Below are 27,359 nucleotides of genomic sequence, written 5' to 3'. Positions count from 1 at the left end.
GGGTTATCATCTCAGGAGGTACATATATTGCCACTAGTAACTGACCTGCTTGATGTATAGGAGACGCAAGGGGCTGGAAGCAAGGTCTTTGATTTGCATTATAGAGAAACAAGCCAGCCACGTACACTGTCATCAGACACATGGTAGGGAATATTTTTAGACATCTCTGTAGATACCAGAGAAATCAGAGCGTGTTAACTAAATACCTTGGAAGAGACACTTGCTAAGAACAGGCTCCGTGTGTTTTCAGGAACCTCGTATTAAAGTTCAAACAGGCTTGCACACAAGGAGAAAATTTCTGAAGAGCACTTTCCCAGAACTTTTGGTATACCAAGAGAAGCACATCTCAATAATCTATCCCCTATGTCTGGGTGTAATCACAGGGTCTCTGCCACCAGGAAGTAAATAAGCCTGCAAACCCTATCTGGCAAAATAAAGCATCAAGACACTCCACTTTCTATCTAGTGATATGATGCGGATGGGGCATTTTATAGTGCAGCGGACACAGCAGGTAACTTTGTTTACAGAAACAGAACATGGCTGCAGAGCAGGCGAATGATTCCTCACCCCATCTCGCTGGTCCTTGTGTTTACCCCGGCAGGCATCATCTGTTTCCATGCTGTCCTTGTCATCTGCAGAGTCTCCAGACGTGAGGCTGTGTCGTGTCTGATCAAAGAGCACAATTACTTCATCTTGGAGGGTCTCGCACACGCTCATCACCAGCTGGGAGTACTGAGGGATCTCGCTCACTATGGCACACACACAAAGCACACAATGGATTAACTCATCCCCCTCACACTTCTGTTTTCAGTTTAACTACTGCACTGCTGGGGCCTCCATCTCTCAGAGACAGGACTTATTCGCTTTGCATTTCATTATGCTACAAATATCTATTTATAACCTACACGAGACTGTGAGCAACTCGAGAGGGACTGAACGAAGCCAGCCGAATGAGCCAAGGGCTTAAGAGGATTCAAAGAGGGATTAGACATTCATCTGGATAATGACAATATGTACAATCATAACAAACAGGATCTCTTGGGGGGAAAATGGCTGCAAATTTATTATGCTTCAGCGCATAAACCAGCCATTAGCGGGGGGAGTTAATCTATAATTATCCATTACAGGGTTTTTTGCACCTTTCTCTGAAGCAGCAGGTACTGGCCATTGTCAGTGACAGGATACTGGACTTGAAGGACCATGGATGTGGTCCAGTCCAGCAATTCCTATATTTCTTTCATTCAGCAAACACCCGTCTCACGTCTGAGAGCCCTTAAAATATTCAGTTCCCATCATATACATACTCCAACTTTATGAACTGCACCACCTTTCCCTATCATTATAGCTGGCAATAACCCATTGGTGGGCATAAGTGTTAATAACAACCAAAATTAATTCCTCTCGTGCTCAACCTGAATTCTTCTCAAAAAGTGCAGAGACGGGCCTTGCAGCATTCAGATTGGGGGGATGAGGGCCATATAAAAGGATAAGCGATAAAATTGACGCTCTTTGGAGCAGGGAGTGCCTTTGACTCTGTGCTGTACAGCACCAAGCAAAATAAGACTTGGATGCTGACTGGGGCCTCTGGGAGCTACCGTAATACAAATAATAAATAAGATAAATTAAACAGAAAAATCCCACTAGCTACCAACTATAGTCACTGTCCTGCACTGGCAGCCAACAATGTGTGCATTCCTGACTCAAAAATGTTTGAATGGGACACAAGTGTTTCCAGTGGTGGCAGCTCTGATCTTCATAACCTCTGCCAGGCCATCTCACCTTTCATCTTCTTCATCTGCAGAACAGTGATGAGAGCAGAGAACACCTTAGCCTTGGTCTTCTCCATCATCTGCTGATCTGCCTGCAGCACTCCCTCCAGAATCTGCGTCAAGGAGTTTATGATTTTATCCACAGAACCCAACTCGCTGACAACAAAAAAGGGAGAGCTCGTCAGATAAGACAAGATTCCCCACTTATCATCTTGGCTGTGACTGATCTGTGCAAATCACGTCTAGGGGATGTGGCGGGGGGGGGGGGGGGGCACAGATACAGTTTGCTTAATTTAAGTCATCGGGAGGGTTTCTTCATGGATGTTTCAGACATGTGGGCGGAAATACAGTGAGATTGCAGGCTTGTTATAATTGGAGTGTCCTTATCCCACTTCTCCCCAGTGAAAGTAAACTCACAAAAGCAGAAAATCACTATTTAACACTAAAGTTCAGCAGCAGCATCCATCATCAGCGCCACCCTCAATGTAAATCCCGCAATTGCACAGTCCCCGAAGCCCTGGCCTGGCAAGATCAAGAGTATTGTTCTACCATAAGGGATCGCTTTATTTCCCATATCACCATGACAATTCCATCTATACAGCAACTCAAACATCTTCTTCCAAGTTCTTACGTTCATCAGTGATGATTAGCTTACTTATGAAGAGTTATCCAAATAGCACACCCACCTCTTCCACTGTCTGAGCAGGATCAGCAGAAGGGTGCACAGCATGGACCCCAGCTGCAGGCACAACACCGACATGGGGACCAGCAGCTAAGGAGAGATGTCCCAACAGTTTCAGTTGCAACATTCACAGATGAGAAAACTGAAGCGGCTCAACACAGACATTTAGAGCACTAAGAGCTTGCTTCCCCATCCCATCCCTGCCCAGCTGCTATATTCCAAGCAGATTCTTGTACAGAGCAGGTAGTCAACAGAATATGTGGAGAAACAACCATGTTGTAGCTAAGAGGTTTATGGTACTATTGATTATAAAAAGATGATGCGACTCAATATGTCCTTCCACAGAGCTATGGGAGCAGAGATCCATCCACACGACTGCTAAGAAAGGCATGAAGAGTCCTAGATATTAACAGCACATTAAGTGCTAGCCCATTTGGTCAACAGAACTTAATTCTCAACAGTGAGGTCACTGTGTTCCAAGGATCCATTGCAAGATCCCATTTATAAATTCTACATCTCAACTTGCAACCTACGTGGAATGAAAGCTGTGGCACACTTGTTTTTTATTGGCATAAAGCCTTGCACCACAGTTTCAAGAGGAAAGAGAGGAAATTATCCCCAGGTAAAACATCCACCTAAAAGAAACATCTATTATAGTGATCATCAGCCAGTGCAGAAACAATGCAGCAACTGCAGATCTAGCAGGTAATCGACCTTGCCTTCAATAGCAAGCGACACTGCAGGTAGCTGGAATGAGTACACAGGGTCCAGCCAATGACCATGCCTGCCTTTCAACAGCTGGCAATGCTGCAGGATCATTAGATAGCACTAACTGCAGTGTCACCCACTGGCCAAGAAAATCAAATATAATTTGGAGAATAAAGACTTATGGAGAGCAAAGTAATTCTGAGATAAACCTTCTTGTTTCAGTCTAATCTCACAGAATCAGGGAAAATCTGAACCACAAATAGATACAAGACGAGAGCTCCACAAAGGAGTTAGACAATTGTGCTCCCATTCTTGAAACAGTTTCCTTGAAGAACTACAAATAGAAATGCAAACACTTACTAAAGCTTTGGTCCCACTTAGCACCTCCAGAAACAGTTGCTGCCGGACTGCAGTTTCAGTCAGATGCATTATATCTGCCTAGCGACAGATCAGAGACAAATTGAGAGCTCAGACTAAATATACATGATAGTGAAAGTTACATCAACAAAACGCACACCCTCATCTTTCCAATCCAACATCAACCCCCCTCTTTTTGTATTTTTTCTTAATTTACAAGATGGTATAGGCTTTTGCATCTGCCAGATGATTCAATGATAAGAGAAAGAAATTAAGAATTACTAGTTGTTAGAAAAGCAAGGGGCAAAAAGCCAACACTGAGTGACAGATAATTGGGGACAGGGTATACACTGGGCTTCTTCACCACACTGTACTATAAAAACAACGAGGAGTCCTTGTGGCACCTTAGAGACTAACAAATTTATCTGGACATAAGCTTTCGTGGGCTAGAACCCACTTCATCAGATGCATGGAGTGGAAAATACAGTAGAAAATAACAACCTACTGCATCTCTCTGGGTATAGACAGTGTTATTGGCTTTCTTTACACTTATTATAGAAATGATGTGACATCCCCGCACTCCCATGCCACACACATACAGTATGCTAGTTTTGATCACTTGGCAAAACAAAACTCACTGAGGTAATTTGCTGTACGGTATTGGTGTCCGTTCGGATTGTGAGTACACATACAAGATAATGGAAACAAAAGCCAGCAGCCTGATCCCTTATTGTGCCACATGTGGCCTGAATAACAGGGCACATATCTATTCAAAACATTATTAGTCAGGATGGATCTTACATGACTGGTGGAGATAATCAGCAGCATCCGCCAAGCCGAGATCAGCATCTGATACTCTGTCAAGGAAGTGCAGCTGCTACCCTCTGTCTCTGCCATATGCAATGCCAATGACTTCACATATCCTGACCAGTAAGCAAAGCGCTTTTCTGTGGAGAACTTCTTCAGGGTGTCTTTCAGGGACTGGTCTAGTGAGCCCCTGACAAAGCCAAAAAAGGGAAATCAGATATATTTTCATTTATTCTTTGATTAGAGAACATGCTCCTAAGATTCAGATTGGAAATTTATGGGCACACAGAGTGAATTCAGAAGGGGACCCCACTTATTGTATCAAATGGTATGGAAGAAGGGTGACCCTCAGAGAGAACCAACTCATCTTTTTAAACATGTGGTTTTTATTTGTTCCTGACTTTTCAGAACAATAGTTACATTCAGGAAAGTGAGTATGTAAGAGAGTCACATTCTTACTCAGAAAATCAGCTCCCTGTCTGTGCATTCTGCTGATTTTAGGGATAAAAGTAAGTTACTGCTTCCTATTAGGTCTGCAGAACAGAGCAGCTCTGGGAGAAGAAGCTGGAATCCATTCTGGATCATGCTTCAGACTTCATTTTAAATCTTACTGAAAGAACGAGGAGTACTTGTGGCACCTTAGAAACTAACACATTTATTTGAGCTTAAGCTTTCGTGGATTAAAACCCACTTCACCAGATGCCTGGAGTGGAAAATACAGTAGGAAGATATATATACACAGAGAACATGAAAAAATGGATATTGCCATACCAACTGTAACAAAAGTAAGTAATTAAGGTGAGCTATTATCAGCAGGAGAAAAAAAGCTTTTGTAGTGATAATCAAGATGGCCCATTTTCAACAGTTGACAAAAAGGTGTGAGTAACAGTAGGGGGAAAAATTCGCATGGGGAAACAGCCAGCAATGCCCCTCTGCCATGTACATTGGCCAAACCAGACAGTCTCTACACAAAAGAATAAATGGACACAAATCAGACGTCAAGAATTTATAACATTCAAAAACCAGTCAGAGAACACTTCAATCTCCCTGGTCACTCAATTACAGATTTCAAAGTCACAATACTCCAACAAAAAAACTTCAAAACAGACTCCAACGAGAAACTGCAGAATTGGAATTAATTTGCAAACTAGACACGGTTAAATTAGGCTTGAATAAAGACTAGGAGTGGATGGGTCATTACACAAACTAAAAACTGTTTCCCCATGCTAATTTTTTTTCCCTAGTGTTATTCGCACCTTCTTATCAACTGTTGGAAATGAGCCATCCTGATTATCACTACAAAAGTTTTTTTTTTTCTCCTGCTGATAATAGCTCACCCTAAATTATTTATTACAGTTGGTATGGCAATACCCACTGTTTCATGTTCTCTGTGTATATATATCTTCCTACTGTATTTTCCACTCCATGTATCCGATGAAGTGGGTTTTAGCCCACAAAAGCTTATGCTCACATAAATTTGTTAGTCTCTAAGATGCCACAAGTACTCCTAGTTCTTTTTGCTCGTACAGACTAACATGGCTACCACTCTGAAATTTTACTGAGAATTTTATTTCTGGTAGGACAGAGAGAGAGAACACACATCTGGACTTCTAAAACTCACGATACGTTTTGCAAGTTTGGGAACTAGAAAATCATCCATTCATTTGTAAGCTGAGGAAGTTTCATTTAGAAGTCAGAGACACAAACTCGAACCCCCTCAGTTGATACTCACTTCAAACAAAAACTAAGTTAATCAAAGGAAATATGTTTAACTGGGGCTATTCTATGTAGTATTAACTCAATATCATAAAATACCATATCTGGCAATGCTAGACCAACAGAAGAATGTCCTTGCCCTACCCTCAAAAAAAAAGACAACCAACATTACAAGAAGTTAAAGTAGTAAATCGATGTCATGCCATAATTATGGGTATTAAAATGGTGAAACTTTTTTCTAAAACACATGATTACCCCCCTCTATCCAAAGAATCCTACTGAAGCAAAGTAAAATTTTCTGGCATAAACGTCATGGGCACCAACTTAATACTATGCACTGCTACAGAGTTGGAGAAAAAGCTAGATTGTCCTAATTTTAGTTATAGCATCCAGTGTGTGATGGGAACATTTCACTGTATTACATGTGGCTTGCATAGTCCCATAATGAGCTTAAAGATATTTAAAGTTTCATTATTCCAGGACAGATATTCCTCTTTGAGATCCATACCCAGAATGTCACATTTACAGATCACAGAAACTCTTCTCATAACATCTATTTCTCTAATAGATGACTGCATGAAACTCAAATCAAATGAGGCAGGCTTGTGATCCTCTCTTCTGAGCCCCAGCAGCCATAGGCAAACTTCTGATTGTCCCTCCAGCACTTCCATAGAACTGTTAGCTCCAACTTGCCTCTCTTTCAAACATGGATAATCTCTTACTATGTACTCCACATACAGCGCAGGACTTTGCCCTCACTTTCAGGTGTCCCTAGCATCAATGAAAACTCTAAGAGCAGGAGAGATTGTCAATGACTCACTTGACCACATAGTAGATCTCCAGGCAGATGATTTTCATGATTAAGGCACAAGTGTCCAAGACACTGAGCTACAAAGAGGGAATAAAAGCAGAGCATGAGCAGGTTATCTGTTGCTCCAGGTCAGATCTGAGAGTACTGTGTCCCAAGCTCTGTTCTACAAAGAGAGTTGAGGACCATAGTCTAAGAAGTCCAGGACATCCATACTGTCAATCAAGCCCCCTTGTGCTATTCAAGTGGCCCCAGTTTTCCTGTTACCCTTGGCTTCCTGAGCATTATGCCAACGGGACCTAGGGAGTAGGAAAAAGGCAACCCTCTGGGCCTCCCTGGGGCTGACAGGGATGGAAAAAAGACTTTGTGCCTGCTCATCACCTAGCGGCAGAGTGAATGGTACTGCACTTTCCTGTGAAAACTGTCCCACCCATGAGTGCCACAGCCATCTTCTCTAGATAGGGTGGAGTAAGGATCAAATGGATTTATGCAAGAGCAGCTGCCTCAGTAGACTATGCTCATCTACTCTGCCAACAAGGGAAGAGCACCATATTCAAATCTGTATGACAGCTGGATGGAGGGCTATTAAGATTTTCACAGGGAAGACAGAGGTTTTCAAAGCAGAAGAATGGCAAAATCCTCAGGACCCCAAGTCAGTCTGAGGTAGGCCCAGTAAGGAGGAGCGATTGTTCAGATGTCTGGGAACACGAGCAAAATATCCTGTACACGTATGTACATATACACACATACACACTATATTGCACATCTAGTGTACTAGTTCTTTACAAACCTTAAGGAGATAAACCTCATCATCCCTGTTAGGTAGATGTTATCTCTGTTTTTACAGATGGTGAAATAGAGGCAGTGAGAGTTCAGGAGACTAATCCGAAGTTAAGCAGATAATCCGTGCAAGTGTTGGAAATAAAACCCACTCTCAGAACTCCTCCTTGTGATTTACCGAACCATATTTCCTCTTAGATGGCAACAAGCAAAAGGAAGGAAGTTGCACGCACCACTCGCTTCTCAGAAAAACACAGCTATTTTCAGTCCTTATTAACAACTCACCTCTGATGTTTCTGAGGGGGGAGAAAGGGTCCCAAAGAGGGGGTTGGTTAAGTTTTCCCAAAACTTTGGCCTAAAAACACACAAAAATACTGTAAGTTATCATACTTCTCCTATTGCTCTCAACCTTTCCAGGCTACTGCACCCCTTTTAGGTCTCTGATTTGTCTTGCATACCCCCAAGTTACACCTCACTTAGAAATTATTTGCTTACAAAATCAGACATAAAAATACAAAAAAAAGTGTCACAATGCACTATTTCTGAAAAATTGCTTATTCCCTCATTTTTACCAGATAATTATAAAATAAATCACTTGGAATACAAATATTATACTTCCGTTTCAGTGTATGGCATATAGAGCAAAATAAACAAATCATTGTCTGTAGGAAATTTTAGTTTGCAGTGACTGTCCTACTACTTTTTATGTAGCCTGTTGCAAAACTAGGCAAATATCTAGATGAGTTGATGTAACCCCTGGAAAACCTCTGCGTACCCCCCAGGGGTACACACAGCCCTGCTTGAGAGCCACAGACCTACAAAGTACACCTGACAGAACAGCCTGATCCTGCCAGCCTTTCATGGCAAACTCCACTGTCTGAGATATTTCACACACCATACATGTAGTAACACTGCTCAACCGGCAGTGCAGAGCACACTGAAAGATGAGGGTTACTTCAACAGAATTGTGCACATGTGCTTTACAATAGAAAGTTTAATTTTTCCCTAACATAAACATCCCTAATTACTGAAATTTTCCCCAATGTTTTGCATGCAAATCAGGTTACCAGGAGACTGGAGGAAGAGGTCTAACCAGCTATTAGCTGAGAAGCCTCTGAGTCTAACCACCAAGTATCTAAATTACAATTAAAAGGCATCCTCCAACTGGTCAGAACTAGTGGGATATGTTTATTTCTATTCACTGAAATAGAGTTTAAAAAAGCCCATTCTGAATCAGCCTGTGAATGGTACTAGGCCCAATGCTATTCAACATTTTCATCAATGATCTGGAAATAAATATGAAATCACTGCTGATAAAATTTGCCAATGACACTTAAGTTTGGCAGTATGATAAATGCTGAAGACAAGGCAATCGTAAAGAGTGATCTGGAGAGCTTGGTAAACTGAGCCCATTCAAACAAAATATATTTTGAAAACAGCCAAAGTTATACATCTCGAAACACGGAATGCAGGCCACACCTAAAGACAGCATAGAAAAGCAATGACTCACTTGGTCCTCAAGACCAGCATGGCACTATCCCGACGGTCCTGCCACAGGGCATGAAGGAATGCAATGGCAGCCCGGTGCAAGAGGGGAGGGCACCAGTATCTTTCCTGCTGTTTGGAGTCTATCAGTTCCAAGACCACTTGGAGGCAACTCCATTCCCCTAAGCTGAATTCCTAAAGCAAGAAGGAGAAAATGAGAGAGATCTACATCCAACTACTTCCTGTTTCAGTATGCTATTTAATTCCACCTACAAAATATGTAAGTAAAGCTTGAGCACATGATATCAGTGTGTATTTCATATACGCATGTATTTAATACAGAACACCTATGAGGAATATCTAAAAAGACAGTGAAAAGTGGAATAAATTATTTTTATAAGTCAGATTACTTCAAGGGGCAGGAAAAAAGTTTTACTTCTCTGCATATTTTGTAGGTGCAATTAAATAGCATAGTGGAACAGGAGGTGCTTGCATAGCAGTTGGAGAACACAGGAAGATTTCTCTTTGGTCGAAGGGAACCTTTTTGCCAATTGATCAGAAGGTCATAAGGTTCTCATCCCAGAATTAGGCTATACAGCATTAAAACTAATGTTCAGTATCTTGTCAGGAGCCTCGGGATGTATGACAAAGACACTCATACTGAGGACAAAGTAAAGTCTTAGAGATCTTTACTAAAATAAGGAACAAAGCCAGGAAAGCTGCAAGTCATATGTAAAGGTAGAAATATCCTGTTACTCCAGTAAATCCTTATGTAGACACTTGCTGTTTTACCTTTGACCCATCACTCCCATCTTTCACTTCCAGGTTCAGGAAGAGCTCAATGAGTCCAGGCTGTGTCTCTACAGCAACAGTGAGGAACTCCAGGATCATGACTTTAATGCGCATGTCCTCAATCTTACTCTGCAGGCGGGTCAAAAAGGCATCACGAATGGCAGCAGCATCACTCCCAAGGCAGGCATAAACAGACATTGGAGCTACCTGCAAAAGGGAAGAAACATGCTAAAAAAATGGAGATAAATGCTATGATGCTTCCTCTCAATATATAAATGGGGCTTGTGATATTTGTTTTAAACTGAAATTCCAGAAAATTCTCACCCTTGAGCGCAGGGACATTGGAGAGTGAAAAACCAAGAAATAATTTTGATTTTAATGAAACGTAGAAAATTGCCAAATTGTTCTGAGTTTTGGTTGCCTCTTTAGGAATTATGCTTCATTCCTCATCTATTTTACAAGGAAAGGAGCAAAACTGAAGACGACAGACAGACAGATAGATAGATTTGGGTTGAGATGTTAAAATAAATACCCCTGAAATTGCAACATTTAAATGCCTAAATAAAACCCAGAGGAGATTTCAGATTTTAACAATCAAAAAGTGTTAGTCTAATAGGTAAAAAATAAGTCTTAATACAGGGTCCCTGAGTAAATCTTAATACACGTGCCTTTTTGACAAGGTTGGAAATCTCAAAGCAAGAACACTCACAGGTTGTATCTTGGAGGGTCACTGGAGACAGTTTAAGTGGTGGAATCACTTAAACAAAAAGGGAAAGCATGGGAAAGCACTTGTGAGAAACTAGTTTTACCGTAGCGAGTCGTTTGAGCAGCTGGATGGCAAGGCGTGGCAGTGCTGGGTCGTGTTTGTGGTAGATATATTTGGCTAAGACAGCAATCAGATTGTTCCCATGAGCACCTGGTGAGAAAACAATTAAATCACAGGTGAGAAGCTGGAATAATCTCCTATGAGAGCTCTTCAAGACAGACTATTCAGCAACTATTTAGTAGGCAGTCATGCTACTCTATACTAGAGTGGAAAGGGAGTGAGAGGGAATGAATTCAGCTTTCCAAGAGGACAAGGGATGGGTCTGGCCATAGGTACTACTGGCAGCTGCTTTACCATACCGTTCAGCACTGTCTCATGTTAGAAAGCAGTAAACAAAACAAGTGAAAATAACAGTAGGTGGCTATCTGAAAGCAGTCCTGGTGAGCCAACAATGAGAATATAGTTCAAAGCTTCCACACTACTCCCAGAGCTGCGAAGAACCAGAATCATCAGTGCCACCAAGAGCCTAGTACGTGAAGAGCAAGACAAAAACAATTCTGCTACCCTTCCAAAAGTGGGCCCAGTGTCACATACCCAGCATCCCTGCATAAGAGGGTTCCGTAATGGTTATAATGCAAGGGGAAAACTTGTCAACTTAGTCCACATTATAGGGAATTTACTAAATGTCCATTGGCTAATCCCTTGGAGAAGGAGAATGCCCTCTGGCGCCCTTCCATCACTAGCATGCTGGGTGAGAACTGCACTGTTCAGAAAAGTCAGACCTCAATCCAGTGTTAGCAAGTTACACATTATCTGTGTGCAAGGGACAGACACTACCGCCTGGGCTGGCCAACAAAGAGGTACATACCATGCTGAGTAAGTGCCTGTTCTAGTGGGGATACCACGCTAGAAGGGGATTTCAACCGGATGACGTTATTGGTGACAGAGAATGCCAGCTTTACTGTCTGGATCAGCAGCTGGCCCTGGCCCAGTGACTCATCGCTGTGTTGCCAAACAGAAACCAAAAGGAATGTATTAAAATCAACTCAAATGATGCTCATCAGCTGTACAGTATTCAAATAGCAAATTCAGTATTCTGTGGTCCTATCAAGCAAGAGCAAAGGTTGTAAGAGAACTCTATTCACTCTCACTTATCATGCAAGTATAGCAATATAATGCAAAATACTACTGCATAACTAATCTTGAGTTTATAATAGTAGCACAAGGTCTTGAGAGTGTTTCTGTTCTAAACCCTTGTCTTTGAGGTGCGTAACTGTTCTGTGATTTTCCTTCTTCCCTAGGTTGGAGTTAAATTGGCTCATAAGTTTTTAAGTTCAAGGAGTGCAAAAAGCAGTTTTCAGACAGATCCAATAACCCATAAAACCGTATATTTTTTTTAAAAACTCTTGTATCGTCCATTATTGCCAAGGAGTAGAAGAAGGGAGATTAAAACCAACAAAAATTAAGCTAAAAACTTAATTACCAGACAAAAAAAAGTTGTTGAAATACAGTTAAGTTTTAGACATAATTCATTTAAATATTAGAAAGCAAAGACATCTGAAGTTAAGATTCCTCCACCCATGGTAACTCTTTCCCCATATCTTGCTCACCCACCCATGAGAGTTTCACCTGCTTCTGCATGGAACATAAACCCACCCTTTAGAGTACATATATTGTTTAACGAGCACCATATGGGAAATACTTTCTTTTGGTAATGTACCATGGGTCACAGATCTCCGCAGAAGGTGTAACTGTTTAGAGGCATCTCTCTTTTCAGTGTGTTGGGTGGTCTACAATCTGATAGTAGATCAGAAGATGGTGTGTACGTGGAAAAAGACATAAGATACTGTAGTCTATTCTTTAATGGGGAGAGGTCTCACTCCCATGTGTTAGCTATTTAGGGTTTCATAGGCAAGTATACAGTATTAGCGGGAGTGAGTGATCTGTACTGGAGGAAAGAGTTCAAGCTAGCTACAGAGTTCAAGCTAGTGCAGAGAATTTAACTTTGAATTTTCTTACTTTTGAATGCATAATTATTTTCTACTATGATGACTTTTTAAAAGCAGAAACCTCCACTGGCTGTTAGCACATCTTATCCTGGTTAGTGCAGAATGAGAAGTCTCTTGCAAATGTTGCACTCATGAAGGTTCTAAACTCTGCTGTCTATATCAGTGGATGTTAGAGGATCCATATGGCCTTCGGTTTCACAGTGAATGTTCAAATCGGCAAGGGGCTGTTTTTACCATTAGTCTCACTTATAAGGAGTCCAAGGCAGTCAGACAAAGAAAAAACTGGTTCTGAATTGTATTAACCTTTTTAACCCTTATTAAAGTTTAGGGACAATTTTTTCGAGATTAATGCCACAACCTCCCAACAGATCTCACCTCCGCCTAACAAGTCCAGACTCCCCCCCTCCCTTTTGTTCTGGAACAAAGCAGAGGTGGAAGGGGTGAGCCTTAAGGCCTCCTAACCCCTTTTCAGCCGCAACACATCTTTAGGGGCAGGCAGGCAGGCGTGTTAAGATGGGAATGGTCATGGCAAGGAAATAGGAAGATGAGGCGAGGCAAATTGCTATACCTGGGGCAGAGATCACTCAGTGTCTCGGAGTGAAACTGGAAGTAGGCTCACACAGTTTTGGGTGGTGGCTAGATGGGGCCTCAGTATGAAGACCAATATTTCCCCTTAACTGGACAGTTGCTTTAGGAGTTGTTTAGTTTGGGACAAAGAGGGGACAAAAGTCCCCTGCTGAAAGCAGGACCCAACTCCTCAGCTGCCTGCGGTGATTACTTGAGATCTCCCTCAGGCAACAGACAGAGTTTATAACCTCTTCAAATTCCTAACTAGTTCCTCTTATGAAACTCTGCAGATACATACCATGTTACCTACAACTGCCACAAAGGTGGTCACAGAAATGCTTTTATACTTAAAGCCTTAAAATCTGACCTTTCATAATTACAAGCTTTTCCACTTCAGCTTGTTAGTAACAGTCCTGTGTGTCAATTCTAACTCAGAATTAGCATGTAAAACAAATGTGAAGTTTTCAAACCAAGCCATTTTTCAGTTATGAAAAGACAAAACAAGCTGTAACAATTTTGAGTCCCCTTCTTTATTTCTTCAGACTCTCATAACTAAGAAACTAACCTCAAAACTTTGCACAAAGATTCTACTATGCACAGAGACTATGGAGAAGACATTTCAGGCAGAAAGGAAAATTTACAGAAAGTTACACAGAGGAGAGCCAAGTTCAAGATCAGACTTATAATGTCAGCTGAACGATAGAGCTATTTCTGTGTTTAGATAATTCCATGAAAACAAGGAGGCAATTCAGAATTGAAACTGATGCTTTATCCTTATCCCATCCCACCATGCCAATGTAATGTATGTTTCCAAATTATGGGTGATCTTATGTATTACAAAGGCTATAACATAGAGGGACAAGAGGATGAGATAAATCTAGTCTTCACCATAAGTCAGACACAGCATGTTATCTGAACATAAAGGGTTTTTTGGAAGGGTGGGGTGGTTCTGGCTTGCATAATATTACACTTACTTCCACAAATCTGCAATGCGTGCAATTCCCTTGAAATTCTCCAGTGAGTGAGTATAACTGTTGGACCAAATAAGTAAAATACATCTAAATTTTCTAAGATCATGCTACTTCATTTTTATAGAAACGAGTCACAGGAAGCATAGAACGGGGAAACAGAGGCAAGGCCCGGATAATTCAAGGACTAATATATAAAAGCAAGAGTATCAACAAGATTAAAATGTCCTTGGCATAGATGGGCAAAAAAGGCCCTGGAGCACACATAGTATCATAACTGCTGATGCATGCTACCTTTGATACAGATGTAAGGTAACTGTCCAAACAGCTGTGTGTAAGCTCAAAAGCTTGTTTCTCTAACCAACAGAAGTTGGTCCAATAAAAGGTTACTTCACCCACCTTGTCCCCCTAATATCCTGGGACCAACATAGCTACAACAACGCTGCATATAAATAAGTGATGGTCATTTTAAGGAGAAGAAAGGGAGAACGCTATTGTTAAGGAACTATTTTTGACTAAACCAAACTTGGCTAGGGAACAACAGCCAAGCTGTATAAACAGGGTGATGAGACAGCATCTAACAGCTACTGTAAAATAACCAAATATAGATAGCAGTGTCACATGCCTCTATGACAGATCAAAGAGTTGAGAACCCCTGACCTCTGTATACCACTGGTGGTCTGGGAAGCAGTTGCTAGTGATCCGTGGAGAGACAGCAAGCCACACAGTACTGGCTCTCTTCCTTGCTTCCTGAATGTGCAGGGGAGAGGAGGACTACGTGGTAAAGCAGTATGTGCAGAGGTGCAAGTGGAGGGAGGAGCAGCACAGATAGGAGGGTAGATGAAATGAAGAGCCAAATTAAGTAGCTTGATTAACTTTCTTCACAAAGGGCAACCCTCATTAAAGGCAGCTAAAATGCTTAGATACTTTCCTAATGTTACTTTTCCACAGAAGCAACTGCTACATTCATGAGAGATTTTATGCTATCATGAATGGGAGAGGATGGGGTCCACATGGTCACAACTGGAAGGGTGGGTGTACTCCATGCATGTGCACACAGACATACTTAAGGCCCAGACTAAGAAGCCTGAAAGTTTCTACTACAGATTATCTGTACTGCAGTCATGTGGCATCAGTCTGTGAAAAATCTCTAATTCAATATTTCTATTTGTATTCTAGGTTCCCTCTTTCCCCAACAGATTTATTAAAATATCTGAAGAGTTAACACTCCTGAGCCAGAAAGGCTGGGTAGGTCCACTGAGCACACTAGTAATGGCCGGAGAGAGTTTTTCAAAGCACAGAAGGACCTTTAGTTACACACTAATAAATAAAGGGATTTAACCATTGTTGAAGTGTCCAAAAGTAACTGTCCTGATAACAGGCTGGAGAGGAGGTTTAAGTTGTGAAGCAGCCCTCAGTACTGCCTTCTCGAATCCACCGTTAAGAAACTGATCAATCAAGAAACCACAAGGACTTTCTAACACTGCAACTCAAGCTTTGTAATGGTTTACTCATGCTAGAGGATTGTACTGGACTCAAGGAATGATTTGGAGGCATGAAAACTGGAACTTTTGCTATAATTTTCCTGCCTTTTACTTCATTTGGTACTTTCATATGCTGAACCTAGTGAGCTCTTTATAATAGCATTACTACAAGCAAGTGCGAAACAATCAAGCATGCTCACATCTCATTTCTATAGTGCAATACTCAGTTAGGCTAAGCAAAATCAGAAATGAAAAGCAACTGCAGGAATTAGGGAATGTATATGAAGAGAATAAGCACAGAGACAGAAAGCTGTAAATAAGCAGCAAGTTCTTGGTAATTTTTTCAGAATTTTGATCAGAGACAGTTGCTCTGACTGGCAACTACATTGACGCCCAGCAACACATAACCCAGTTAAACCACATTTCAAGTATGACTTGTTGCTGCTTTTTCCATGTTGCAACAGTGGAACACGTGACTCACCTACAGGACTGCGAGGCCATTACCATATCAATGGTGTCCACACCGATGCCCATGATGTTAATGACAGCCTGTCCTGCTTCCGTATTGGCCAGGCTGAAGATGCACAAGGATTGCAGGCTTGGAGCATTGCTGCAAGACAAGGACACAGACATTGGAAAGCAATCAATCAAAGGAAAGGTCCTCTGCCTGATCTGATACACTCAACATGGATCAGTGCCAGCATCAACTCAGACACTACAGGGATGAGCACATTAGAAGTACGCAAGATAGAAAGATCTTACTGATTCCACCATGCATCATGAAAGTTAACACAAAGTAACATCTTTCAATTTCTATACCACCCACTCACTTCATCTCCCCTATTCCCCAATATGTCAGGTGCAAACCCCCAGAGTGGGCACACCAACCACAGAGAAGTGGATGGCAGTCTGGAATGTGCACATCTGCAGCAGTATAAAATTAAGCTTGTCCACTAGCTTCCTTCCCCTCATCAGCAGATTTGCATAACCATCCGGGTTTACCCTCTCTCCCACTCCTTTCTCCATTTCCCTGGGCTCAACGTAAGCAAGGTGGACCAAGGCTACAAAGCAGCACACTATACTGTTGCCAAGTTAGTATTTCACATTCCAAGTTGCAAACAAAAGGACAGTGACTGAGGTCTTCTGCACTGTAAATTGGGCTGTTGCATATAGAGTGATGTATGAAATTCACTTCCCCTTTACCTGCTGTGAGGATCCATTTCAGGGCAGAGATTCAGAATAGCATGGATGAGCTGCAGGATTAGGCATCCTGAAAAGCAGGAAGAATGAATTCAGTCTTCAGAGAGAGAAGTTGTTGAGTTCAGAAGCAATAGGTACCGTTACATTATAAAGTATAAATTCAAGTGCTCACTGAGCCATTTATAATGAAAGGGGAAAAAAACAACAGAGAAAGACACATTCTCTCTAGACAGAGTTCAACTTTGCTCCCCTTGAAGAGCTATCCTTACCAATTCGTTCTCTCACTCCATGGGAGTTATAGCGCCATTTGTGGTAGTTTGGTAACATTTCCTTCAGCACAAACACAATGCAGGGCATCAGCCCTTGGCTCTGGGTGCTGCCAAGTTGTCCCTAGAAAAAGCAGCAACATTACAGTTTTGATCCTAGTTCAAAGGTATGACATCTTTGGTTGGAAGACATTTAATCCTCACACTCCAAAGACAGAAACAGGGGTCAGAACAGTTCTGCCAACAGTCCTGCGTAATGCAGCATGGGGACAAAGGTTTATGAGCAATTTCTATTCTCTTGCACTCAAAGCAAGTGAAGATCAGATGTGTTATGGAGGTAAATACACTTGTATCTCTAGAAGAGGAAAAGCAGCAGACAAAGAGCTTTCCTTTCCTGCTTACCCAGAGCAATGTTAATGGGACTTTGAAGAGACATAAGGTGGGTATGTTAAATGGATACCAGAGGAGGCCCCACCCAAGGGAACCCCATACATTCAGTACATGCCTTTATTTCATCTTCACCCTCACCAGCTAGTAGTAACCTATTGCTGCCTGAAAATGTACAAGCACTGCAGAAACACTTACACGGACAAGAGTTGTGACCAAGTGTAGGAAGGAGATGGTGACACCATACTCGCCCTGAGGCTGTTCCACGCTCATCAACAGGTTTCCATAGCCCCCAGCATTCATTCCCTCAGCACTGTGGAAGGAGCGAGAGCGTGCATTGTATGCACAATAGGAACCAAGCAGATGGAGAAGTGTGCGCACATGTGCAGTGGGGAGGAGGATCACATCAACTAATACACATGGGGGAATGATCCTGAGTAGAGAAAAGGTGACTCACCGAGCTCAGGACAAATCACCCTGGCACTTAAGAAGTATTTTACTTCTCCTTAAGGGCAGTATCTTGTATTTTATAAGTCTGATTAATCTTGCTTCTGCTGCAAAGCTAAGCATGTTTATGATCAGAGGGTAAGTCTAAATGTAGTGAAACCGTAACCAGTTGCCAGCGTCCCCCCATGCTCTGTATGTTTCCCCCGATGACCAACGACTGACACATCAAACCCTTTGTATCACCTTTCTTAATATTTTCTCCTTATAGAAAATATAAGGAGCTCAAACACTTTACAGTCACATGTGATTCAGCGGAACTGAATTTAGAATAAGAATTTTGCCAGTCTATTATGTAAGAATGGAACATTAAGTGCCTGGATTTTAGAAAGTCTAGAATCCACACTAGTGAAACACTTACACCTCATATGGCATATGATCAAGGGAAGCAAAGGCACAAGAGAAAACTGAATTACCTAATCACGTGACTCATACTGGAAACTGGATTGGCAACAAATGGTAAGAACCCCGTATGGTGAAGATCAGTCCAGACCTAGAAGAGGAGAGAACAGTATAATTATACCCCCTTTTATATATATACACACACACGCACACACTATTCCATTTCAGGAAAATCAGAAGGTATCCTCTCACCTTAGCTGGCATGCGGGCAGCCAATACAGTCAAACAATTGACACAAGAAGCAATAACATCCACTGGGGGAGAGATCACACTTGTTAACCTAGGAAAAACCCAGAGTATTATATATAAAAATCTTCAGAACGTAGACCAGGTCTATACAGTTTTTATACTGGTATAGAGAGGTTGTGATTTCTCTGCTGAAATAGTTAACTCTGCACAACCCATAGTGTGGACACAGTTATATAGGTGCCTTACACTGGTAAAGCATATTCCCCTTCCTTCAGAGATAGCTATACCAGGTGTATTTATACAGATATAATTGCATTCACATTAGAGAGAGCTGTACTATTATATCGTTATACACCTCTACCCCGACAGAACACGACCTGACAGAACACGAATTCAGATATAACATGGTAAAGCAGCGGGGAGCCCCGGGCCCTTTAAATCACCGCCCAAGCCCAGCAGTCAGAGCTCCGGCGGTGATTTAAAGGGACCGGGGCTCCCCAGAGTGGCTGGAGCACCAGGCCCTTTAAATCACCACCAGGGAAGCCGGTCCAGTCTGTCACGGTGTGCCGGCATGCCATACCGGACCAAACCCGATATAATGCAGTCTCACCTATAAGGTGATGAGATTTTTTGGCTCCCGAGGACCGCATTATATCGGGGTAGAGGTGTAGTTAAAACAATACAACGGTTGTGTGTAGGCAAGGTGGTCTAGTGGTCTACGCACAGGACATGAAGGCAGGAACTCCAGAATTCTAATCCCAGCTCTGCAACAGACTTCCTAAATAGCCTTTGGTAAAATTTGTGGTTGACCATTTTTCCCATTTCTAGTAACTTCAGGGGTGCCTTAACTGTTGCTGCTAGTCAGGTACTTACCTCTGTAACAGCATGTAGATCCGTGATGTGATTGGCAGAAGACAATCTGCTATTGACACATCAGTGCTGATGACCTTGTGAACCAGGTCAATAACTGGCTTGACCCTCTGGCAGTGCTGAATCACATCTGGATAAAGAAAACTAGTATTACAGTCTGGAGAGATGCATAAGCAGCATTACTCTCTCTCTCTCCACTCCTTGGATGATCTACTACAATCTCTACAAGAGAGGTCCTAACCTTCAGTAAGTTACTTCTCAGATTACTCCACATCTCTAATGAAGGGAACATCTACTTTCCAGAGTGCAATACAGAAATTGATTAAACTGGAACCATGTCCCTCAAATGACCAAACACAGAAATGTGAGGGTGGGCGGGATATTTTAAAAGGCTCCTGCTCATTATTTTCTCTCATCTAAAATTTTGCCCAGCTCCCTATAAGTGCTTACCATCACCTGATCTCTTTTATGGAGACAGCATAATACAAAAAATGAAACCTTTCCACCTCCTGCTGTATTTGATTCTCTCCTACTTTCTCTCTCTCCTTTCTTCCGCCTCACTCCTCTTCTCTAGTATTTGTTCTTTCCTCTTGTCACAATCCCCAATGTGGTGCTAGACTCAGCCACAATGCCCTTCTGTAACAGCGGCAGGCTGTTCCAAAGGAAGTGGAGAATGTGCCTAGGACCTGTCCAAATCCCACTGAAATTACGCTTGATTTTTTTCCTCTTATGTTAATGTTACTAATACATCACACTCCTCTCTCCCCGATAACATCCACCCCAATTCCCCTCTTGCCTCACCTGCTGTTGATACAACATGGAGCAGCATCTCAATTTCACAGGTGAACAATGTCCAGCTGCTGTAGGAATATTCCCATCGTACTAAGTATGCCCGGTCATCCAGCATCACCTGGCCCACTGTTCCCTGAGGTATTCGTAGGTTTGTCTGGCCCAGTCCTAAGGGAGGGGGAGGAAAAGGTGAAACAAAAACAAAGTCAGCAGCTTCAGAATGTGATCAGAATCCAGTCTTCACAATTAAAACCTGTAAGCAATTTGGTTCATAAAAAACTAGATCTGACAGTGTTCCAAGGGTGAAGGACCTCACCAGAATTCCTTACCCAGGGGATAGAGAAGTTTTGGCACCTGCCTTCTCCAAAGGGTGCCATCTTCATGCGAGATCACATCAGGAGGCTTGTGTTTGTACAACTCAATGTAGAAGGACATTTTATCCAGGAAACTGTACACCTGCAGACGGAGAGAGCTACAGTATACAGCCAGAGAACTAGAGCTTTCTAAGGAACTATTAAGCCAGGCCATTTCTAGAGATAGGTAAGGTTACTTGAAATGCATAGTCTGCTTCCAACATGCCAACTCCTACTGAAGCAGAAATACCACCATCCTGTCCCCATGTAATTGCCCAAATAATGCCTCTCTGAACTAGTGAATCAAGAAGACAGGAACTAATTATGAGTAAAGCACTAAAAGTTAGCATCCTGACACAAGGCAATTGTCACAAGCTATGAGTAGTGCTTCAGCTCTGGGTTCTGGCAAAGTGGCTCCCATAAAGTTGCAATGAAATCCGTGCTTCTCCCATTTATCATTTGATGTCTAAATTACTTGGAACTCGTCTACTGATTGCACATCATAAAACAGCAACTGAGTTATACTCAGAACTTTGTTTTTTGTGCTAGTCTCCCTGAACATCATATTAAACATTAGAGCAGGAAGCAGTTCCAAAGCATAAAATATGTTTGAGGCCCAAGCAACATTACTCTACAGTGCCACATGGAAGACCAGGTTCAGTTCCTATTATCTAGATCCCTAGGATTATCTGTGCTATGAAGGCAGTAAGCTCAGTACTAGAGAGAGTGCGTGCCCTATATCATGCAAAAGCAACTCTTCTGGCAGGCTCAGAAGGAAGTCCTGTCCAGACCACCTGGCCAAAAGGTTGATGGTTGTTACCCAAGGCATCAAGGATGGGATGTGTGTACAAAGCAAAGGGAGAGAGTCGGACACAATGTTCCTTTTCTGTCCAGATATAAACTGTCTTCCAGATTTCCGGCCAGGTTCCATACCTTTTTTGCAGTAGATTTATCCGATACAAGGGCTTTGAGCAGCTGCAGAAGAGGAGAGAGAAGATGTGGGAACATCCCACACACACTGTCCAGGATAATACCCAGACCTGCAGTTGGCTCCTGGCCGTGGAGACACAAAAGAAAAACTGTTACTAAACAAAAAATGATCAACATGATTCTTCTGCTGGGGGGTGGGTCAATGCAGCAAGGCAACTTTAGTGAGGAATGTGCTTAGGGCTCCTCCTGCTGGAACATTCGTGTTGCATCTACAAATCCTAACATCCAAAGGTTTTGAGAAAAAACAACACTCAACTATTTGTATCATTCATTGACCCTTAGTGGAAAGTTAAACTTCTCAAATTAACAAAGCAATTGTCATTCCCAGTCAATCTGACCAGAGCCAGGTGGTGATGAGAGATGCCTGGGTTCTGTTATTTCCTGCTTTGTGTTGTTAAATGTTAAGCAAATGGCTCCATTCAAAAGACCAATAATTTCATCTCTATACAACATACACCTACTATTAATCATGAACAAAAGCATCACTCCAGCTCTTAGTTTTGCTGTGATAGGCAACCAGTGTTAATGCCCCTGGGTGAGAGAGAGTGCCTGGTATAATGTAGGAAGGTAAAATGGAAACGGATGAGCAAATCTGTAATGAAGCATGATTAGAGGTTTTATGCAAGGGAAGGTCTCTGACACCACTACATCTCAGCCATTTCTGTGACAAGAGCAATATCAGCACAGTGTTATTCTAGCATTTAATTCTAATATAGTTGGTTAAAATTGGAAGCAAAATGTTCACTCCCACAATCCCAGCCATGGTTTAAGTTACCATGTAAATTACTACTTGTTGCAGTATCAACAGTGCAGCCACAGACTGTACCTTAACAGGCTGGGGGGGGGGGGCTAAAGGCAAACCATATAAGAGATGCCAATGGAAACTAGCTCTGCAAGCCCTGCTAAAAACTACAACCAGGGGAATGTGACATTGCACCCCATGATGCTTTGTGGAGGTATGCTTGTGAATGTAGATATGATATAACTGGAGTGTGTTTTGTGCTGCATATGCCATGTAACATATCTCTGCAAAGGTTATGATCTACTGAATATATTCATCCTATTTATATGCATGTATTGTTTTTGTATTCTAAGTTATGAATATTGACTGTGTACTTGTTTGATTTTAAGTAGCCTTAGTAAGGCATTTGGGCGGCTTCTTAGAAAGGAATTTGCAAGTTAAAGCTCCAATCCTCACAAGAAGTCTACCTGAGGACATTCAAGCTAGCATGTGAACAATGGCTGCTGCCTGTAAGTTCTGAGTCATGCATGGACATGTGACTTGCCCATGTGAGTCCAGAACCCCATCTTGTAGCTGGGATTCTACACAGGGAGAGGAAGGGGTGTCCACCCACAAGAGAAAGCCTATTTAAATCCCTGGGAAACCCCTCCATTTGGTCTTCAGCTGGCTCAAGAGATAGCTTCTCCACTGCCAAAGGATACCTGAAAGAACCTGGAACAAAGGACAGTAACCACGGGGGTATAAATGATTGCTGGACCCAGACTAGAAGGAGGCTAGTCTGTAAAAGAAGCTTACTGGAACATCTCTGAGGATGAGATTTCATCTGTAATCACTTTCTTACTGTATTAGGCATAGTCTTGTATGTTTTATTTTAGTTTGCTTGGTAATTCACTTTGTTGTCTTATCACCTGGAACCATTTAAATCCTACCTTTTGTATTAAATAAAATCACTTTTTACTTATTAATTAATCCAGAGTATGTATTAATACCTGGGCGTGGCAAACAGCTGTGCATCTCTCTCTATCAGTGGTATAGAGGGTGAACAATTTATGAGTTTATCCTGTATAAGCTTTAGACAGGGTAAAACGGATTTATTTGGAGTTTGGACTCCATTGGAAACTGGGCATCTGGGTGTTGGAGACAGGAACACTTCTTAAGCTGTTTTCAGCTAAACCTGCAGCTTTTAGAGGACGTGGTTCAGACTTGGGTCTGGGTTTGTAGCAGGCTAGCGGGTCTGGCTCAAACTGGGCAGGGCACTGAACCCCCAAGCTGGCAGGGAAAGTGGGCTCAGGGGGTTTCTGTGATCCAACCCGTCACAGAGAATATGAAAACCTCATTTCTTTCTTAAAAGAGCATATTTCAACAAGGTATGACAGCAAGCAGGCAAGGCCAAAGAAGTCCCAAAGTACTCACCGTCCTCCAGAAGAGCTGTGGAATGCTGGAAGCTGCTAGAACTTCACAGGCTACATCAATGATGTCCTTCAAAGGAAAGAGCGTTGGGGAGAAATTAAAATTACTTTAGGATAGTTTCCTTCCAAATCAAGTCTTGTCACCTCCCTTGGAATCCAGGGTTCAATACAGTAACATTTGTGACGCTGGTAGACCAAGTGCTAGCTCATGCCAAACTCCCAGGCCAATTCACTTGTGTATTAGTGCAGATTAATGTGATTGTTAATTGTTTAAGAATGTATTTGGTGTTTACACTTCACGAAAACTTTGGGATGTTACATGTATTGAAGAATAAGCCTTGTGTAAGAAGGCTTGTGTAATGCAAATGAAGAACTGTACCAGGAAAGTACTAATTTGTGTGCATTTGAAGGCAAGTGGTCATTGTGTGTGATGATCAGAGATCCAAGACTCTAAATGCACTTGTCTCTCTCCCACAGTTAAAGAAAGAGCCCACTGCCAGCTTATTTTCTGTGAGAAGAAGCTATAAGTATGGATTCGGGGAAAGAGCCAGGATCTCTGGACTGTCTGGACTATGACAGGGAATGGTACCTGATGCAAAGCAGAGATCCAAAGACAATCTGGGTACCCTGAAAAGACTTTTGGGAAACTAGCAGTTTATTACATCTCTACCACCATTTGGAATTACAGACTGTGGCTCACCTAAACATATATTTTACCTGCTTTAACCTCTCAATAATGCATTTCCTCTTCTTAGCTAATAAACATATAGTTAGTTTACTACAGAATTAGCTACCAGCATTGTCTTTGGTGTGAGAACTAGAATGCAACTTGACCTAATTGAGTGACTAGTCTCTTGGGACTGGGAGTAACTTGGATATTTGTGATTTTTTACATAAGTGACCATATATCACTAGGTCCAGTTTGTCTGGGTGGCAAAATAGATTGTCTGTGACTCCACTGTAAGACTGTTATAGTGATCCAAGAGTTCACATTTGGTACTGAGCTGGTGCAGTTTAATTACAAAAACATACCACTGTTTTGGTGTCTCTTCCCTGCTTTGACATTCAGCCCTGAGGTAGGCACCCATGGTTATGAGCCACTCCAAACAGTGTGCCAATAGTCATTCCCTAAATTGGAACTGCACACCCTAAGCTAAATAAGAGAAAATACGCAAGCCCATTTTAACCCGAATATACACCAACTCTCTCTAAAATCACACTCACTGCCAACGAACTGACTGGCATGGGATATGGTAAATCTGCTATGGAAGTAATAGAGTATATTGTCCTCCACACCCTAGGAGCTCAGTGCCATTATGATATATCTTATTCCCATTGCTTTCCGATCAATACTCCAGCATTTGCTTGGAAACCATTGTCCCATAAAATGTAAGAAATACTACTCTGGATCTTTAATTAGTACCCAGCAGAGATGTTGACAGTTTTTAGAGTTGGAAGAACCATAAAGTTTGTGTTATGCATTTGGAGTAAAACACAGCTGGCCCCACTTTCAGAACTGTCTGCCTAAATCATTCAGTGGATACAATCCCAAACACAGAATTTGCACCCAGAGTACAGGTGGCCAGTTTTGAATATTAGGTTATGGTAGGTTATAATAAATAAGATAACAGACACAATGAGCCTTTGACACTTACCTGCTGATTGCCTAACGTATGTAATTCCAGAGAGGTCAGAACAAAGGAAAGCAGCCCATAAATACACATGCAAGCTGTGCTGGCAGTACACTGTAATGCGAAAGACAGGTCAGTGAGTGACAGTGGAGACTAAAAACGCTATTCAAGAACCAGAATATAGTTCATTACAGAACACATGTAACAGCCCTCAGTTTCCTTAGCACATCACAGACATGTGTCTCTGAGCCACTGCCCCTTTCTGCAGGTATATAAGAGAGGGGATCACCAGCTTCCCAGCTCCCCACCTCAGGCTAGCCAATGTATCTATGGGAAGATAGTAGAAATGGGAGCAGCAGTTAGTGAATTGCCACACAAAACCACCTAAATTCTTATGAGTAAATGTGTCTAAAAGCCACCCTCCACTCCCCACTCAGAATCCTCTTCAAAACAATCATATCAAGAAACACTCAATGGTCAGAAAAATGGGAGGGCTCTTCTTCCACCAACGTCCGGCTGACTGACAGCTACTGGAGCTTTGTAATAGTTTGTTCTTGTAAACGACACTGTCTAGTGAAACTGTTTGTGGGAAATGGTGGCAGAAACCAAAAGCTGCAATTGCTGGTGCATCCATAGAGTCAACTTAAGAAACAAGTTAAGTATGATAGTAATAAATGTTCACAGTCACAGGAGTTTAGAGCCAGAAGGGACCATAAGATCATCATCTTTGATCTTCCATCTCTCACAGTCCACTAAACACTACACAGCTACCTCCAAATTAACCCCAACAAACAGAATCAGACCAAAATATTACACAGCCCTTAGGAGACTAGGCAAAATTATTGTGCGCCACAGGCACAGAACAGGAGGGACCCCTGTTGCATCCATGCACAAGGTTCTTGAAAGGCTGAGATATACATCTTTCTCATATAGATATAGAGCAAATTTTCCAATCACTGGCCAGATCTGGACCTTCTCCAGCCAAATCTAGTCCCTAGCAGAATAACTTGGGGAAATAAATTTTTAATTTGCCTTCTAAACCTACAAACACTTCATTTAAATTCCACCCTACACAGAAAGGAGCTGGAACAACAAAACTGATGTCACTTACTGGCCAACACTTCACTATGCACTCTATTCAGGACTGGAATTAGACTTACAAAAACAATGGCCTAACCTACCTACCTTCCCCCACATCTTCACACTATCAATATCATGGAGCCCCCTCACCCTGAAGACCCTACAAACATGAGAATGAGAAACTTACATTTTTCCCCCCACTGCTGAGTGATCGTAGCAGCTTTGTCAGGTACTGGAATATATTCAGCTGGATAGCAGTACTTCCCATTCGCCTGATCGCATTGGTCGACTCCTCTGGGGTTACTGTGTGACGGAGCAAAGCCCAGGCCAAGAGCACAGGGGCATGATGAGAGATGTCCCCTAAAGTCAGCAGCAGATGGTCCATTTCCTGCTCAGAAGACAAGATACAAGCAAAGAAATCAAGACAGGTTGAAAGAAGCCCTGAGCCAGCAACCATTCAGCTGACTGAGGTGTAGCTTTAACAATCACCTAATTCATGCAGATAAATGTCTTGTATAAAAACAAGGATCTATGGAGTTGACCAAGTTCCACTTTCAGGAAGAAACTGCTTAGCATGTTTTTTCTGTCATGCGGATTCATACCCTTTGGAGATGGAGGTGAGAGGCTCTCAAAAATAAAGGACACACAATTCTAATGAAAATAATGGATAGCCCCTTGTTTAAATTGAAGTTTGTTGTTTTGATACAAGTGTCACAGTGAAATAACAAATGTGAAATTCCAGGTCAGGTGTGCAAAGATCAGTCAGAGCACAAGCAATACCAGTGTTTCCTCCATAACTTAATGACCTTACTGTGCTTTTCTAGCTCCCACCTATTTTCTTCCCTGAAA

General features: G+C 42.1%; 1 protein-coding gene across 3 annotated transcripts in view; it reads right to left on the bottom strand.

Annotated features, from left to right (window-relative positions):
- Nucleotides 1-27,359, bottom strand: part of NUP188 (nucleoporin 188) — a 48,621-nt gene that overhangs the window by 9,899 nt on the left and 11,363 nt on the right. For 2 of the 3 annotated variants that reach the window (XM_032797812.2, XM_032797813.1), the window contains exons 11-35: nt 26,698-26,898; nt 25,455-25,544; nt 23,804-23,869; nt 21,592-21,711; nt 20,635-20,761; nt 20,318-20,473; nt 19,520-19,646; nt 18,650-18,737; nt 18,472-18,548; nt 17,750-17,864; nt 17,168-17,288; nt 16,902-16,968; nt 16,180-16,308; nt 14,221-14,277; nt 11,539-11,672; nt 10,714-10,820; nt 9,905-10,111; nt 9,138-9,307; nt 7,913-7,982; nt 6,860-6,927; nt 4,318-4,513; nt 3,520-3,597; nt 2,456-2,541; nt 1,780-1,925; nt 568-749 (exon numbers count right to left, since the gene is read on the bottom strand). In XM_032797812.2, the coding sequence (XP_032653703.1) occupies nt 568-749; nt 1,780-1,925; nt 2,456-2,541; nt 3,520-3,597; nt 4,318-4,513; nt 6,860-6,927; nt 7,913-7,982; nt 9,138-9,307; nt 9,905-10,111; nt 10,714-10,820; nt 11,539-11,672; nt 14,221-14,277; nt 16,180-16,308; nt 16,902-16,968; nt 17,168-17,288; nt 17,750-17,864; nt 18,472-18,548; nt 18,650-18,737; nt 19,520-19,646; nt 20,318-20,473; nt 20,635-20,761; nt 21,592-21,711; nt 23,804-23,869; nt 25,455-25,544; nt 26,698-26,898 (2,985 nt within the window). The remainder of the gene's footprint in view (nt 1-567; nt 750-1,779; nt 1,926-2,455; nt 2,542-3,519; nt 3,598-4,317; nt 4,514-6,859; nt 6,928-7,912; nt 7,983-9,137; nt 9,308-9,904; nt 10,112-10,713; nt 10,821-11,538; nt 11,673-14,220; nt 14,278-16,179; nt 16,309-16,901; nt 16,969-17,167; nt 17,289-17,749; nt 17,865-18,471; nt 18,549-18,649; nt 18,738-19,519; nt 19,647-20,317; nt 20,474-20,634; nt 20,762-21,591; nt 21,712-23,803; nt 23,870-25,454; nt 25,545-26,697; nt 26,899-27,359) is intronic. The other variant, XM_032797814.2, reaches the window with a different exon arrangement.

The sequence above is a fragment of the Chelonoidis abingdonii genome, chromosome 24 (assembly GCF_003597395.2).
Source record: "Chelonoidis abingdonii isolate Lonesome George chromosome 24, CheloAbing_2.0, whole genome shotgun sequence".
Lineage (NCBI taxonomy): Eukaryota > Metazoa > Chordata > Testudines > Testudinidae > Chelonoidis > Chelonoidis abingdonii.
The sequence above is the reverse complement of the archived record's forward strand: the minus strand, read 5'-3'. Positions and strand labels throughout refer to the sequence as shown.